Source organism: Solea senegalensis, linkage group LG21, assembly GCF_019176455.1.
Source record: "Solea senegalensis isolate Sse05_10M linkage group LG21, IFAPA_SoseM_1, whole genome shotgun sequence".
Classification (NCBI taxonomy): Eukaryota; Metazoa; Chordata; class Actinopteri; order Pleuronectiformes; family Soleidae; genus Solea; species Solea senegalensis.
Window position 1 is genome coordinate 15,463,246 of NC_058040.1, and position 15,819 is coordinate 15,479,064.

A 15,819-nucleotide genomic window follows, 5' to 3' on the forward strand; every position below is an offset into this window, starting at 1 on the left:
TGTACTCTAATACACATGGATATACACACTTTAAAAACATCTTAAAAGGGAAAAAAGTTTTATTTTAATTTTTACGTAGCCTGTAGCATCAATTCTCATAATGGAGGTCTGGTCATCAGTTAGCTTAGCTGTGAGCTAGTTGCGGTCTGCCACCAGCCATAAAATGAAAGAAGAAACCCTTACTCTTAACTTTAACCCTTAATTTGTTTTTATTTTATTTTAAAAAATAGCTACTAACACAAAATATATACATTTAAAAAATGGACAGGAAGTCGCCTGATTCCACAGGAAGTAGCTGCACCTCAGACATATATAGAACAAGTTGTGTTTCTGGTATAGAGCTGGTTTCAACCGGTATTATTATGCTATTTTCGGAATACGTTAAGTAATATTCATAACTGGATTCTTGTTTAAGTTCTAATTCTCATTCAAACTTTACGCAGTATTGTGTGTCGCCTACTGCAGCTTTGAAGACAGACGCCAGCTCTCAGGTGAAACATTGACAGGGATTTTGTTTCATTTTATTTGTTGCATCACATTATGAAACGTGATTGTCACATTGATCAGATTCTGGAATAATCTCTTCAGTCACTGAGCGTGTGACGACGACAATGACGACCTCTTCACGTTCAACGTGTCCGTCAGGACTTTTGCGCCAGGAGCGTGCTCAGTTTGATTTTCCCATCCATGGACGCCGTCAGACACGTGCCACAATCCACGGCTGAGCACCAGTCCACCGTCACCACCGGGGCTTTGTGTCCGCCCAGCGACAGCGCGCTCTCTAGAGCCGGCTCGCCATTGGTCAACTGGAATTGAATAAAAACAAAACATAGAAAATGAATGCTAATACTGAAATTCGGTATTGAATTTAGTAAAACTACAGTTTACTACTACTACTTTATTAAAGAAAAAAAAGAGAATCCTGTTTCGTGACACTTCCTACAAACTGAATTATCATTAATATGACATTAAACATAATATTATATAAAGGTTTTTTAATTTACTCTGTATATGAGTCCTCCGGAGCTGGAACACGTCAGGACGTGTTGTCCTTCAGAGTCGAACGCAAAGAGTCGGCCTCGGGGAACCTGAACCTGAGCAAAAGTTCGGACATAAAAAAAAAAAACATAATAATAATAATGACGTCTCTATTATAAACACATGTTCACACGGTAACGTACCTGTTTATATCCGCTGTATCCCGACAAGACGAAGGGCCCGGTGGCGTCCTGAGGTAAAACCTGCTCCGACTGCTTCACCCCACACCGATGGATGTTCCACTGTATGAACTGAACACACACACACACACACACAGAGAGAGAGTTTATTTTCTTCACTGCAGCATTAAAAAATGTCGTTGGACACCGTTGTGGTTAAGAAGTTCGTCGCACCTTTCCATCTTCTCCGATGCTGAACACAGTGTTTTCGTCGTAGCTGAACTCCACGCTGTAAACTTCTCCGTCATGAGCTCTCCAGCTCATCGCACTCTCGTAACGCTGCATATCTGCACCACGGACAGAAGCACGGGTTAGTATCATCATGTAAACATAAAAACATAATTGTACATCTTCTTAATGACTTTAATGACTCACCAAACAGTCGGATGACTCCGTCCGCAGCTCCGGTCACCAGCAGGTTTCCGTTGTGGTTGAACGCCGTGCAGTTGATGGCGACCGGTTCAGGCTCTAATGAGAACTGGAGCTGTGACACAGTGAAACACGGATTAAAACCCTGACTCGGGCGTGTCCTGGTGTCTGGGAGGACGTTTGGATCTTTTTACCTGCTGTTTGACTGTCTTTGTGTCCCAGAGTAACAGTTTTCCAAACACTGGCATCGGAAGTTGAGAAGCAGACTCTGCGTTTCCGGAGCGACCGAGAGCTGCCGCTGAACACACAAACGACGAGCCGCTGGGACTGCACGCTAAAGACAAGATACTGACACAGAATACATTATTATATTATTATATTATTACAGAGGTTCCCAAAGGCTGCGTCGAGGCCCACAGTTGGATCACAGGTGATAGTTTTAATTCATGTATCAAACATCTATTGGAAATTAAGAGGCAGGATGACATTGATTGATCTGTTCTGGTGAGGTCACGGTGTGATCAGCTGAGCAGTGATGTCACTTCCTACCGTGGATGAGTCTCATCGATGTTCATCTCATACAGATTCTTCTTGGCGTCTGTATCATACAACCGCACTGTGCCCACGCCGCTGCCTAGCAACAGCTGACAACACACGAATTGTTGTCATTAGCAAAGCGCTTACATTTTGTGTCGTTAGCTTGTGCTCTTAGCACGAGCCTTAAATGTAGTGTTTCACAGAATTTATTGTTGGCATGAAATTTAAATGTTGTGCCGTTACCACAAAGTATTAATGCTGTTGTTGTTAGCTTGTGTTGTTAGTATGAAGCTTAAATACTGCGTTTGTAGCTCATGTTGTGAGCACAAAGCTTTATTTTTAGCATGTTTTGTTAGCACGAAGCTTAAATGTGTGTGTGTGTGTTGTTTGTACCAGTCTGTCAGGTTTGGTGGCCCACTCCAGAGACAGCAGAGGAGACTTGGACATGATGGTGGCTTTGGTCTGTATGATGGGGTTAAACGACCACACCTGAGGAGGAGGAGGAGGAGGAGGAGGAGGAAGAATAAGAAGAAGAAGAAGAAGAAGAAGAATCTTCATGTGTTTGAATTATAGCAGATTATTTTTGTTCTTTGTGGAAAATAACAAGGATTAACCTTGATGACACCATCTACGTCCAAACTGGCAACCCGACGTCCAGAGCAGTCAACTCTGGAACACAAGAGGAGGATGAGATGATGATGGTGTGTGTGTGTGTGTGAGTGCGTGCGTGCGTGCGTGCACAGACCTGCAGTGCATGATGGACGAGTGATGTTCTCCATACTCCTCCTGACTGAGTTTGATGAAAGGCTGTTCCACAGACAGTCCTCCTCCTCCTCCCTCTGCTGCTCCTCCACAGCTCCTGCTGGTTGAAGACGAGGAGGAGGAGGAGGAGAAGGGGTCAGGGAGGTCAGCGGTGGTGTCAGCAGGAAGCTCCACCTCCCCAACGTCACCTTTCTTGTCTGGTGTCTAAACACAACACGAGAAAGGATTAAATTATTAAATGAAATTAAATGAAATTAAAGGCTTCACAGGTTAATTCACACATTAGTTTTTGGGCAGGACTTTAATATGGATAGCCATAGCCCCTTAGCTGACTCAGCAAACAATCCATTTGTTGTTAGCACAAAGCTTAAATATTGTGGATTTAGCATGTATTTTTAGCATGAAGCTAATGTGGTGACTGCTTTTATGTTATGCTAAGTTGCTTGGAGCTGTGTTGTGTTTTAGACTGGGATGTTTTTTTAGGGGTGTTAAGCGGAGTTTCTTCATGTGCTAACAAGGTATAGGTTGTCCAGTGTGCTAACAGGGTTACTGTAAGATGATGACATGAGCAAGGCAACATTAGCTAGCTAGCATCCAACTTTATGAAGCATAGGAAACAGAAAAGTGATGTCTTTAAAAACTTTTCCGTGACGTTTCTCAATTCAGAGAGAAGCAGATTCTTCAGATTTTTTAAATCATTTAGATTTGTCTGAAGGGTAAATAAGACTTTTTAAAGGTGTAATAAACTCAGAATGCTATTTTGTAAGTGGGTCACCTGCTGCAGGGGTTTGGAGAAAAGCTCCTTCCTCTCTTTCTCGTGGTCCTGGATCCTCTTGTGTCGTGGATGCGACGGCTGGTTTGTTGCCTGGTTGTTGACTGTTATAGTCGTCGTTGACGGGGAGCTCGCGGGTTCACTGCTGACGACTGGCTTCACCTCCTTTGATTGAATCGACTCTTTTGTCTTCACAGGCTGGAAAAAGACAAGTTTAGACACACATTTATCCAACACCATCATCTAAAGTCCACCAGTGGACTTTAGAGGAACTGCAGCTGTAACACCTGAAAAAACTTCCTGTCCGAAACAAAACTGGTCTGTTCAGCTTACCATTTCCAAACTTCTGCTTCCTGTTTGCTTTACCTGACTGACTGGTGTCTCCTTCCTGCTCACCGCCGTCAGGTTTGGTGAAGACGCGGTGCTGACCTGGGCCGGTTTCCCCGGCGTGCGTCGGCCCTGTGGTAGGAATGTGGAGAAGAAGTTTCTGGAAGGCGTGGTGACGGTGCTCACGGCTCGCTGGCTTGACACCAAGTCCCTGAGAAGGTGGAAGGAGACAATGGAGAGTGAGAATCTGGACAAGAAGCAAATCTAAACCTTTTTTTTTTGTCTTCTCATTGTTCCTCACAGATCTTATGAGTGACGCTGAAGCTTCAGAAGATGTTTTCCACGTCGACCAAGTATGTAAACCATTTTGTTAACCACAAAGGTTGGATTGAAACATAATTCCTGACTTTTTCTTCCCTTTTCATTGTTCTCAGAACTCAAAAACCAAAAAGTCACCTAGCTGGCATGCTAGCCCTTCGACCAGCTTGGAACAGCCTTGTGTTAGTCCGTCAAAGAAGTTTGAGGAACCGAATATCAAGGCGAGTAGGGACAGTGTCGCTTCGGCTTCACTTATGAACAAATGTACTAAATGTATCCTGGAATATGAAAGATTTTCTTTGCTCACGCTAGCCGATGAACTTAAAAATCATGAAGGAACTGGAGAAAATTGCTAAAAATGATCTCATTTAATTGATGGGTTTAGTCACTCATGCTAATTCTCTGATGTGATCATTGAAGCTCATCATGTTGGACAATCTGCTGCCCCCTCTAGGTTCAAGAAAAGAGAGCTAACACCAAATTTTAGTGTGTGTTTCTATGCAGATGATGATCAGACAGATCTAATTTGATCCGTCAGTGCTCACTTCATCTGCTGACAGGTGATGTGTCACTTACCTCAGTGACTCTCATTTAAAGCTCATGTGACGTCATTAACAGAATGCTTAATATGCAAAAAAGGAACTGTTTTGAATTGAGCTCAATATCTAGCAACAGCTACTACTTCTGCAGACAGTGAAATCTCCCGATTGGGGCAGTTTGACAGCGCCATCATTAGGTGAAATATCTCAAAACCTCAGTTTCAGGAGAGATTCATTACTTTATTTTCTAGTTTCAGTCACAAATGTGATGATGTGTCATCATATTTTATCCTCTTGTTTGTATTTAAGGTCCAGTGTATCAGCTTTTTAGATCGGATTATCATATGACAATGTATTTCTAAATATGTGTTACTTTGTTTTTGTGTTGAACTTAGTTCTTGAATCTATGCAACTGTCAAAAGTTAAAGACAGGAGAGTTATTTATTGTAACGCTCTGCTGCCCCCTGTAGGTTCAAGAGAGATTACACAGTTTTTTTGTGCTCTTATCCATGCAGACGATACACTCGCCTTCAAAATCATCAAATTCAGTCTGTCAGAATAGAGCTCTTCAATTCATTTTATAAAGTACAATTAAAAGAAAATACACTATCATGAATAAGCGACAGGTACGTTAAACATACTTAAAGAAATATGATTTCTCTGAATATTTTGAAAGTATGTTAAATGTGTCACAGTGTGTGTGCGCATGTTACCACCAGGAGGCAGTAAAAACAAGACCAGAAATGAATGTCTACGCTGATGACGACAAACAACGCTCGACAGACACCGCTTTTTTAAATGTCTTCAAAAATTGCTGTTAAGATTATCATCTTTTGAGAGAAATATAATAAAGCAATAGAAGACGGGCGTGTCCTGTATCAAACTGTCCAGACTACAGTTTGATGTCAGTGTGATGGAACGTATATAAAGAAAATTGGATCTTACTGACAAAAAAAACCCAACAATTCATCAGGTGAATTGTTTATTTAGCAACAACAACCGCATCACAACACACACAGTGTAAAACAACATAAATATTATATTATTAACAATAAGTTACTTAAAAAAAGCCTTTTAAACAAACAAAAAGCAGTTGTTTCTGCGTTAAAGTGCCTGAAAAAACTGATGTGTCTCAGTGATGAAAACACGAGGGTCACAAGTTAATGTATTAATATTAATCCTCACATGACCTTCTCCACCCTGACTTCAGCAGACGCTCAACCATTTTATGGTCTTTTAACAAATAAAAGCATCATGTTAGACTTTCACAATAAAATACTGGATAAACAAAATTGCAGCCAGTCAAACATGCATGGAGGTAAAACAAAGACGAAGAATACTCAAATGTAATTCCTCTCAGTTTAAAAGTAGATTAAAGATGGCTGCCACCTGTGACTCTATCCATTTTTTTCTTTTTATAAAGTAATATATTTGAATAACGGCAGCCATCTTGGATGCACCCAGCCGCCATGTTACGAATATAACAATTTAAACCGCTCATTTTCAAATAACATTGGAAGACAGAGTGGCAGCCATCTTTTGTAATAATTTCATCAGTAAAGACAGTGTCTCACAGCTCAGTGTCTCCCAGACGGTCCATGTTCTGGACGTACACCGGCAGTTTGTGGTGGACCATCTCGTCTGCGTCCCTCTGCTCCCGACTCTCCGGTTGCAGAGCGAACAGCTGCGTGAGACATGAAGAGACGGACGGGTCAGGCGTGTGAGGACAAAGTGTCCCTCGACACCACAGACAGAGACATTTATTTAGTTAGAGTTCTCACCATTTGCCGGAACTGTTCATTCTCCTCCGTCACACTCGTCATCTTCTGGACCTCGGCATCAAAACTCAAGAGGACAGGCTGAGGTGGAACACAGTTAAGGACTGGAAACAAACCCAGAGTCTGTCAACATGGGGACATACTTGTAAAGATGGCGGACTATTATGACCCAAATCACAAAAATAAATCATGACAAGAGCAAATGTTCTTGCAATAATTTGTAGCCATATCTGTAACTGGTGAACAAATCATTTAAAACCTTTGAAAGTTATTTCAAATATGTACACTAAAATCTGAACTAAAGGTTTGGGTAATTCAACTACTTTTCCTCGGGACCCAAAAAAAACTCCCATGACGCATCTGTGGGTCCCGCCCCAGTCTTTGAGCCTCACTGGTTTATACAACATCTCGACTGTTGCCTTATGTTCTGCTGAAGGATATGCATACACTGAAACAAGACTGACAGGAAGTTGTGCAGAGACACCAGGAAGGTGTCGGCCCACTGGCGGGAGAAGTACGGTGCGAAGGCGGGGTTCTGCTCGGGGGCGGGGATAAATGGCAGGATGAACCAATCCCGCCACTCAACCTGACCCTGCAGCTCCAACGCCTGCCTCTGGAAAAACTCCTGAGTCTTTTCCAGGTTTCCTTTCTGTAGGGACAAACAGACAGAGGACCAGGTTTGCACCACAGAGCTTTTTGTTTTTAGTTGGTGACGCGGTTCACATCTTTACCTGGATGGTGTTGATGACGTAGTATCTGTACAGGCTGGTCCTCAGTTTGTTGACTGTGGACCTGTAAATGTCCTCCAGTCTGCAGAACAGACGTCTGTCCAGGTAGAGCCAGTACTCTTTCAGACCGAACAGGTCGAAGCTCTGGATGAACTGCTGCAGCTGATCGATGATCTTGTCCACCTGCAGAGACGAGACGTCTTCACTTAGAAAAACAAACATTTCTTACGTTGATTAGAAACAACAACAACAACCATCAAACTTGTCTCTCTTTACCCTGAAGCCTTTCTCCTTGTCGGCTTTAATCTCGCTGTCCAGGTTTTTCAGCGTGCCGGTGAAGCCGCGGTAGATCAGATACTCTCTCACGTGTTCATCCGTCCTCTCCACTGCTGACCCCATGGTGACCTCTGACCCTGCAAGATACATTAAGTATAATGTTTTTAAGGGTTGGCTGTATGAGATACTGAAGTGTGTGATTTTGTAAACCGCTTGCTCTCCCACACCAAAGTCCATAAAGAAATCAGTTTTTTTTAGCTCACAGGGACACAGGAGCTGCTGCTCTATTGATGCCTTTTCCAAGTTTGTGTCACCAAGATCAATCTGAACAAATTAGTTTAAATGTCAAAAATAACATATTTTAACCTACTGATAGAGGCAGCAGTGGATCATGATCTCCTGTGTGCTGTGATTTTAAAATCACTGATTTCCTCTATGGGCTTTGGTGCAAAAGATTACAAAGCAACCCAAACTTCAGCTTTCTTTTAGGAAAGGCTGCTTCAGCCTCTCACATGTTAATATTTACTTGTTTCTTTGCTCCATATCACAAAGAAATCATTAAAACTGAATAATTTTGTTTGTGGACAACACAACACATTCAAGAACATCATCATTTCCACGTTTTCCAACATTTTCGTACATTTTACGGACCAAATAAGCACTCGATCAATAGAGACAATAATCAACAGATTAATCGATTATGAAAATAATCGTTAGTGGCAGCCCTAGAGCTGAGTTTCCATCAAATCAGTTTAAGCCCTGCATCCACAGCAGCGGTATGTTTTGTATGAGATCTAAGAAACAACCTATAAAACAACCTCCATTCAAAAATCTTACAAAAATACGACACATATAGAGGTCAAGATTCGAATAATCTGGGTTTCTGCACGTATGCATTTATTGATAAATTATGCCACTTTCATTCATGCTACATCAACAAGCATAGAGCCGATGTTAATCTCATCATTTAAACTCAGTCTGGCGTTTACGAAACACGTTTTAAATCGAACGTACCTCTGTGGATAATCCAAATTATCTTCAGTAGAGTGAATTTTCCGTGGAGTTCCGTGGGAAATAAAACCTTCGAACGAACACGGAACAAGTTTAAACTTTAATATAAAGTGTGAGTCTGAGCTCCGAGCTGCGCCTCCGCCATTCTCTCACCGCGATAAAAAAACGAAAAAATGTTTTTGCAACAACGGAGGAACGAAACTCTTCCTGTTGTTCTTGCCTCCTGACCGTCACGTGACCCGCTCATGTGACGCCCAACGGTCGGGAGCGTGCATAGACAGTCAGAGCGCCCTCTGTCGGACAGACACCGTCATTAAACACACAGACGATAGCGAGGCTAATGTTGTAAACTGACTCCAGACCAGCTGAAGTCACAGTGAGCGGCGTCTGTTCCCGGGACTTTTTAAATGTTCACATCCGAACAACAGAGTATGCACAAAAGAAGTGAGTGAAAGAAGTAATTTTTTAGTAGATTATTTTTATCTGAGTTTGTTAACTTCCTGTTGTTTAGCAGACAGACTACAGGATGCTAAGTTAGCATCATCGTAGCTTTGTAGAAACTTTTGTTTTGTGAATAATTGGAGACAACGCGTCTATTAAATATTGTATTAACACTTAACATATAGTCGCAATTGAATTCGTTAATGACTAAAACGGCCAGCTCTTTATATCGCTGTTTTCTCAGTGTTTTTGTGAGGTTACAGTTGGCTAATTTAGCAACCTAACGTCAGTTAACGTCGTTTGAAACCTCTTAATAACTTAAGCTTGTTTTTATTTTGTTGTTGAAGTATTTGTTTGTTGTTTGCGATATTGGAGTCAGTGTGTTTCACTGGCCGTTGCCTGGATACACTCAGAACCGTGGCTCTGACGTCATCACCACTTTGATTTATAGTCAATGATTGATTGGAGTCACATTTTGTCCTAACACTCAAACTCAATTAGACAAAAAGTGTTCACTGCTTTGTTTGTTTGTTAGTTTATTTAGATTATTACTTCACAATTGATTAATCTGTCAATTATTTTCCTTGATTAATGTCCTCCTTGTGTTGTGTTTGTCAGTATGGAACCCGACAGCCCGGCCGGTGACTTCCTGTCTCCAGAGTCCACAGTGACCTCCCTGCTGTCGAGCTCAGGTCATCTGAGGAGCAGCCTGCGGGTCCCTGAACACACCACTACCTTCAGATACAGAAACAAGGTTCACTCTCTTTCTACTGTATTTTTTTATATATAATTCATGATAAGACCAAATTATTAAGTTGGTGTTAACCGTTTCAAAAAACAAACAAACACTGATGTTCTTATTGTCTTCCTGCAGAACTATGACTCTGCCTCTGCGGCGCTGGACGCCTACATCACAGACTTTGACAGCAGCTGTCAGAAGTGCCGGTCAGTGACAGGAAGACTCGTTCTGCCACAGAGTCCCTCGTCCACACCGAGCAGACTCAGAGAGAGCACACTTAGAAACAAAGATGGTAAGTCACCACGGAGATGCTTTCATGGAAGAACACCAGTTTATATTGGTTTTACCGTCCTCATATTGTTGTTGATGTTTTTTTACCCATAGTTCTTCGGGAGAGTTTGACGGAGAGGGAGCTGGACTTCCTGAATCTGCCTGTCAGCTCCCTCCGTCACCGTGTCAACCGAGACAGACTATCCATGACAACGGACGAGCTGCTGTCCATCCCTTACGATGGCTCTCTGCCTGTCACCCACACGTCTGCCTTCTTACAAGGTCTTTAAACGCATCTCTCACACCACGTACAGTATATCCAAAGTAGCTGAATGTACTGCAGATGCTTCCATTTTCATCCACACTTCCATCTTTATCCCAGGTCATTAAATGCACCACCTGTACCTGCAGTCTTTGAACTCATCACCCCAAACTCTGACCACTTTTCCTTCCATCACAACATACACACAACATACTCAGGATTTATTTAACACTGGGTGGATGGATTGATGGAAGATAAAAGTTGATTGTGTTATGTTCTTTGGATCCAGGTCTCGTGTCCCAGTCTGGAGCCTCGCAGCTCCACTGCACCCCCTCCTGTCCAGGATGTAGAGCCTGTTCTGGGCTCAGCAGCAGCCACACTGACCCCCGTCTGAACCGCCACCACCACCCTCAGTTCATCCATCGGTCCAGGAGCTCCAGGTTCATTCTGTTGATTTTTGTCCTCACTGTTCTGATCTGTTCAGTGAGAGCTGGACACCATCTCAAAACTGTGCTCTCCACAGGGTCATAGGTCAATCAGCAGCAGAGAAAGAGTTTCCTGTGAGCAGCTTTAAGGTGATCATCACAATTCTGTTCTCGCAGAGATTTGGTCACAGACTGTGAGCTTTTGACAGAACCTAAATGGTCCCTCCTCCTGTTGTCCATCTGTCAGTCTACACACAGAGCAGCAGCGTCACAGTGGGAGGAGCCTTCAGTGTCACACCGTCCCTGGTCTGACCTGAAATGCCCAGCATGGATCCAGGACTGTGACCTCAGCGAGCCTCTGCCACCGTCCTCAGAGTCAAGGCTGAGAGACGACAACATCCACAGTAAAGCATTTCCTGCGGAGCAGACAAGTATTAGATGATATTTAGAAGTAGTTGTTGTGAATTCTTGTGAAAATGTCTGTTTCTTCTTGTTCCAGGTGTTTTTCCACATGTTGCTGCCAGAGGTGGAGCTCCGTCCTGGGTGGCAGAGCTGGAGGAGGAGGATGAGAGCTGTTCACAGGTGAGAGAAGCTGTAATTTGAGGTAGGTTTTCCCACTGCTTGGATGCAGATTAATGCTGGTGTGTGTGTGCATGTATGCGTGTGCGTCAGGTGGGCAGCCAGCTGTCTCTCAGAGATCTGAGGCTTCAGTTTGCTGAACAGATCTCACAGCTCGCCGCAGAGAGAAGGAGCTCTGGCAGCATGGAAACTCTGTTCAGAGGTAAAACAACACTTTGTCCATATAAACATAGAAACCTCTGTCAGTGATGACATCGCCCTAGTTGTAATCGGCTCATTGTCCTTGTGTGAAGTGTATTAATGCTATGTTTTAATGAGCGCAACATTTTCCCTCCTTCCGTCAGACAACAGGATCGAGTCTCTGATCCAGAAAGCAGATCACGTGCTGAACTCTCTGTGTCAGAGACGTGAAGGAGCAGGTAACTAACGCTGCAGAGGAGAGCTGTTAGAATCACAGCAGTATAGTTTAGTTTTGTTTACTTTACTCATCTCATAAATAACAGTTCTCTAATAAATACTTCTCTTATTCAGCAGCAACATTTTGAAAGTGTCTGAGTGTGAAAATTTTATGTGAAAATGAATGGTTGTGTTCTGTAGTGAGTCCAGTGAACACTGAGGATCTGCTCACTTCTCCCTCACACCGTTCCTCGTTCCCTCTGTAAGAATTATTCTTTTTCAAAACCTTTTCTTTCATTATTTTTAGACATTATACAAACATAGAAAAGAGAAAACAGGACACGAACATTGTGAACTACCTTAAAAACAAAATCCTTTCTTTGACCCAGTAAACTCCCCACATTACCATGTTTGAAATAATTCATAAAAGTTAATTCCTGATTTCCTTTTCATGGAATATGTAAATGTCTCTTAAGATAATCAGATTTGATATCTTTTCCTCTAATGTTTTCCCTCACTCTGCTGCACTAACACACTGATTGTTTGTTGAACCTGCAGTAACTCAGCAGCAGCAGCAGGGGGCAGCACAGAGGCTCGGAGCAACAGAACAGCTGAGGTATGTTTCTTTTCTACTGCTACTTTGGTGTCAGTCCTGAAAGGACATAAAAGAAACTGTCTGCCTTTTTGTTGACTTTTCTGTGACCATGTGATTTGTCGTGTCCTCCAGACTCCGGGCTATGGTCTCCATGGCAACAGCATCTGGGAGCAGCCAGGTCCAGTGGAGGCGCTGAAGCAGATGCTGTTCAGACTCCAGTCGGTGGAGGCGCAGCTTCAGCAGCAAGAAGGTGAAGCAGCAGCCGCTCCCACACAGCCTGAGAGGCTGCAGACGTTAGACACGCCGCTGAAGCAGGTGAACCAACGCTTCAAGTCCCTGAACGCACCTCACATGTTTCACACACTCACGTGTCTCAGGTTTGTGATGCTGCGTTCGTTTGTGTTGCAGATGCATGAAGGTGAAGCAGAACTGGAGAGTTTTACAGGTGGACCATCACTGCACAGGTAAGAAGACAATACCCCAAGAATGTGTTTACTGCTTTATGTCACTGATAGACAGACCTTTCCTTACAGGAAACTGCAGTTTGTGTCACTTTGTAAACATGTCACTCTCCCACACCAAAGTCCATTGAGAAATCCAGTGATTTTAGCACATGGGGACACAGGAGCTGCTGGTCCACTGCTGCCCTGTTTGGTAAGTTTATGTCACTGAGGTAAATCCGAGCAAAGCATTTCAAACTCCATAATCACAAAATATACGTTTGAACATATTGATGGAGGCGGCAGTAGATCAACAACTCCTGTAAGCTGTGGTGTGTAAAATCACTGATTTTCTCTATGGAGTAAGGGTTGGGTCGTGTGATGCAAATTTTGGTTTTCTGTTGAAAAATAGGTTTCTGACAAAGAGATAAAGTGACAAACGTATTCTTAAGATGTCATAGACTTAAGTTGATGTGTACTTCATTAGATGAACCATCTGTTAAATACCTATCATCTCGTTTTCATTGAGTTTGTACCTGCTTTTTCTGTCTTAGCACGGAGAACCCACAGATCACTGACTGTGTACAAGGGCCTCATATCATCACACTTCCAAAACCCTGAACTGTCCCTTTTATAATGTCACTTATCATAAATTCACTGATGTTCTTAAAGACAAACTTGTGTCCACCCTCAGAGCGCTGCATCACCTGAACCGTTTGAAGCTCCTGGTGGGGGAACCTAGGGAGAAACAGCAGGAGGAGAAGGATGAAGATGAAGGACGGTTCTCCGCCTCCTCTAATGACGGACATGTCTGTGCTCGGGACAAAGACTCCTGAAAAGTGAAGGACGATGACTGCCTGTCGGTGTCTCTGTCACAGAAGGTGCAGACAAACCTGAATGAAGTTGTGGATTTTACATGAGAATGTGCCAAGCTGCGAAGAATGTCCAGACAATCAGGTTTGGTCATTTTCAAGAGTGGCAGATGAAGGTCAGGTGAGGGGGGCGGAGCATGGGCGGAGCTCCTGGAGGCAGGACACTGCCTGACAGTGACACTGACTCACTGTATAATAAGCCATAACTTTTCCTGCAGTTTTCTACAGAACATGTCTGAACTAAACACAGTGTTAAAGGGACAGTTCAGGTTTTTTGGAAGTATGGATATGTGGACGATATTCTCAAATGTCTTGTTTTGCTCACAAACCAACCGGGAAGTAATCGGCTCTGCTTCATGTGACAGTTTATTCAAATGTTTATTTAATTTGAACGGGCATGTACATGTCAAGTTAATCCATTGCAGTGGCATCAAGACAATGGCTGCAGACACACAGATCATTATTATTAATAAGAGGATACAAAGATAAGTAAATAAAATAACATTCTTTCATTCTAAAACCCTCCAGTTGTCTTTGTCATTGTCTTAGCTCATGTGATAATAAAAACTCAATTTCAACCGGATCAAAATCGGGATTTAGTCTTTTGTCAGAAGATGTCAGAATCATCTGCGTTAATCTGAGACGACAGTGTCCTCAGTGTCCTCACTGGTGAGGAGCAGCTTATCTTGGTGAAGAATGATGGAGGAGTGGGTAGATGTGATGACCTGCGAGTCTTTGGGTCATGAGGAAGGTGTGGTGAGGCCTCGCCTGCTGAACCTTCAACTCCTAACTGCTCACCACCTGCTGTGGCTTCACCTGCTGAAGCTTTGCCGCGTGATGCGTCACCTGCAGAGGCTTCGCCATTTGAGACTTTGCAATTTGAAGTCTCGCTGTTGGAGGTTTCCCCAATTGCGGCTTCGCCATCGTAGGTTTCACCATGTGCGGTTTCACCATATGAGGCCTCGCCAGAGGAGGTTTGGCCAGCTGAGGCTTTGTCAGCTGAGTCTTTGCCAGCAGCAGCTGAGGCTTCATGTGCTGAGGTTTCACCAGCTGAGTCTTTGCCTGCTGAGGCTTTACTTCCTGAGGCTTCACCTGTTGGAGCTTTACCTGCTGAGGCTCCGTCTGCTGAGGCTTCACCTGTTGAGTCTTTGTTTGCTGACTCTTTGCCTGTTGAGTCTTTGTCTGCTGAGCCTTCGTCTGCTGAGACTTTGTCTGTTGGGTCTTGGTCTGTGGAGGCATGACCTGCTGAGTCCTGGTCTGCTGAGCTCTTGAGTCCTTTGCTGATGTTTTGTCGACGCTGTCTCGCTTAACACTGGTCTCCTTGACTTCCTTACAGCGCCTCGTGCCCGAGGTTCGATCCTTCTCCAAACGGATGAGCGCTTTCTGCCTTAATGACGCTGCATGTTTCTTTTCAAGGTCGGCCAGCGTTTGCTCGTGGTACTCCAGCTGTTTCTCCAGCTGTTTGATCTCCTCCTCCAGCCTAGTTTTCTCCTTCGTCGTCCTCTGGCACTGCTGCTGGTGGAAAAATGTCTCCCTCTGCAGCCTCACCAGGTTCTCTGGCGCCATCAGCACCTCCCTCCGCAGCTGGTTGGTCTCTCTCTGGACCTTCTCCAGTTTGTCCAGGAGACAGGACCTCCTGCAGGGGGCTCCAGAGATGAAGGCGCCTGTCGCTGGTGCCTCTGTCTTCAGCTCTTCTCTGACAGTTTGTAGTGCGGCGCTGTACCACTCCGAGTCAAAGCTCTTCAAGGTCCGAGTGAGACCAACCTTACGCAGGAAGTTTCTCAGATACTCATCCACCGTATCTGGTGCACTGACACATGTTGACACAGGTATTTTTCCGGCAGCCTCCTCCTCTATGAAAACCACCTTGTTCTCCTCCTCTGCTCCCTCTTTTTCTTGCTCAGACATTTTCTCTCCTCTGCATTAAAACTTGTTTTTTTGTTTACCTGTTGCTATGGTTACTTAGTGAAAGGCACAGAAAAGTCTTGTTCTCCTAAAACAATGACGCCTCCGGCCGGCATTTCTGCCCTCTGGGTTTAAACCTACATTTCTCTCTCCACCTTTCTCTTTCATTTCCATCATCTGACGTTCAGAAACCTTTCATCTGGTCTTTCTTGTTGTGCATCATGTCCCGTGCTCAACACTGTCCTTTGATGTAGCACACCT

The 15,819-nt window shown here is 43.7% G+C and overlaps 2 protein-coding genes across 2 annotated transcripts; one reads left to right on the top strand and one right to left on the bottom strand.

The window, feature by feature from the left end:
- Positions 1-499: 499 nt before the first annotated feature.
- On the bottom strand, positions 500-8,878 carry wdr91 (WD repeat domain 91). Its single transcript, XM_044012093.1, has 18 exons — positions 8,638-8,878; positions 7,624-7,760; positions 7,351-7,530; positions 7,061-7,268; positions 6,623-6,705; positions 6,416-6,525; positions 4,024-4,195; positions 3,661-3,855; positions 2,869-3,089; positions 2,738-2,792; positions 2,517-2,612; positions 2,136-2,230; positions 1,781-1,934; positions 1,593-1,701; positions 1,392-1,504; positions 1,182-1,289; positions 1,005-1,094; positions 500-806 (listed from the first exon to the last, which is right to left on the bottom strand). The coding sequence occupies exons 2-18, from the start codon at positions 7,744-7,746 to the stop codon at positions 642-644; spliced, it is 2,277 nt and encodes a 758-aa protein (XP_043868028.1). The 5' UTR covers positions 7,747-7,760; positions 8,638-8,878; the 3' UTR covers positions 500-641.
- Positions 8,879-8,948: 70 nt separating this feature from the next.
- Positions 8,949-14,176, top strand: lg21h18orf54 (linkage group 21 C18orf54 homolog). Its single transcript, XM_044053620.1, has 15 exons — positions 8,949-9,078; positions 9,694-9,829; positions 9,950-10,106; positions 10,199-10,366; positions 10,636-10,786; positions 10,870-10,921; positions 11,019-11,175; positions 11,271-11,353; positions 11,444-11,552; positions 11,695-11,769; positions 11,948-12,008; positions 12,305-12,362; positions 12,474-12,656; positions 12,750-12,805; positions 13,476-14,176. The coding sequence occupies exons 2-15, from the start codon at positions 9,695-9,697 to the stop codon at positions 13,615-13,617; spliced, it is 1,587 nt and encodes a 528-aa protein (XP_043909555.1). The 5' UTR covers positions 8,949-9,078; position 9,694; the 3' UTR covers positions 13,618-14,176.
- The last annotated feature ends 1,643 nt before the right edge of the window (positions 14,177-15,819 follow it).

Excerpts from the sequence above, each read along its gene's own strand:
- wdr91 (XM_044012093.1), bottom strand. The coding sequence starts at position 7,746 with ATGGGGTCAGCAGTGGAGAGGACGGATGAACACGTGAGAGAGTATCTG. Across the intron at positions 6,526-6,622 it reads ATGAACAGTTCCGGCAAATG|CTGTTCGCTCTGCAACCGGA; the intron begins GTGAGAACTCTA and ends TGTCTCACGCAG. Across the intron at positions 1,095-1,181 it reads GATACAGCGGATATAAACAG|GTTCAGGTTCCCCGAGGCCG; the intron begins GTACGTTACCGT and ends ACTTTTGCTCAG.
- lg21h18orf54 (XM_044053620.1), top strand. The coding sequence starts at position 9,695 with ATGGAACCCGACAGCCCGGCCGGTGACTTCCTGTCTCCAGAGTCCACA. Across the intron at positions 10,922-11,018 it reads TTCCTGTGAGCAGCTTTAAG|TCTACACACAGAGCAGCAGC; the intron begins GTGATCATCACA and ends TCCATCTGTCAG. Across the intron at positions 11,553-11,694 it reads CATGGAAACTCTGTTCAGAG|ACAACAGGATCGAGTCTCTG; the intron begins GTAAAACAACAC and ends TCCTTCCGTCAG.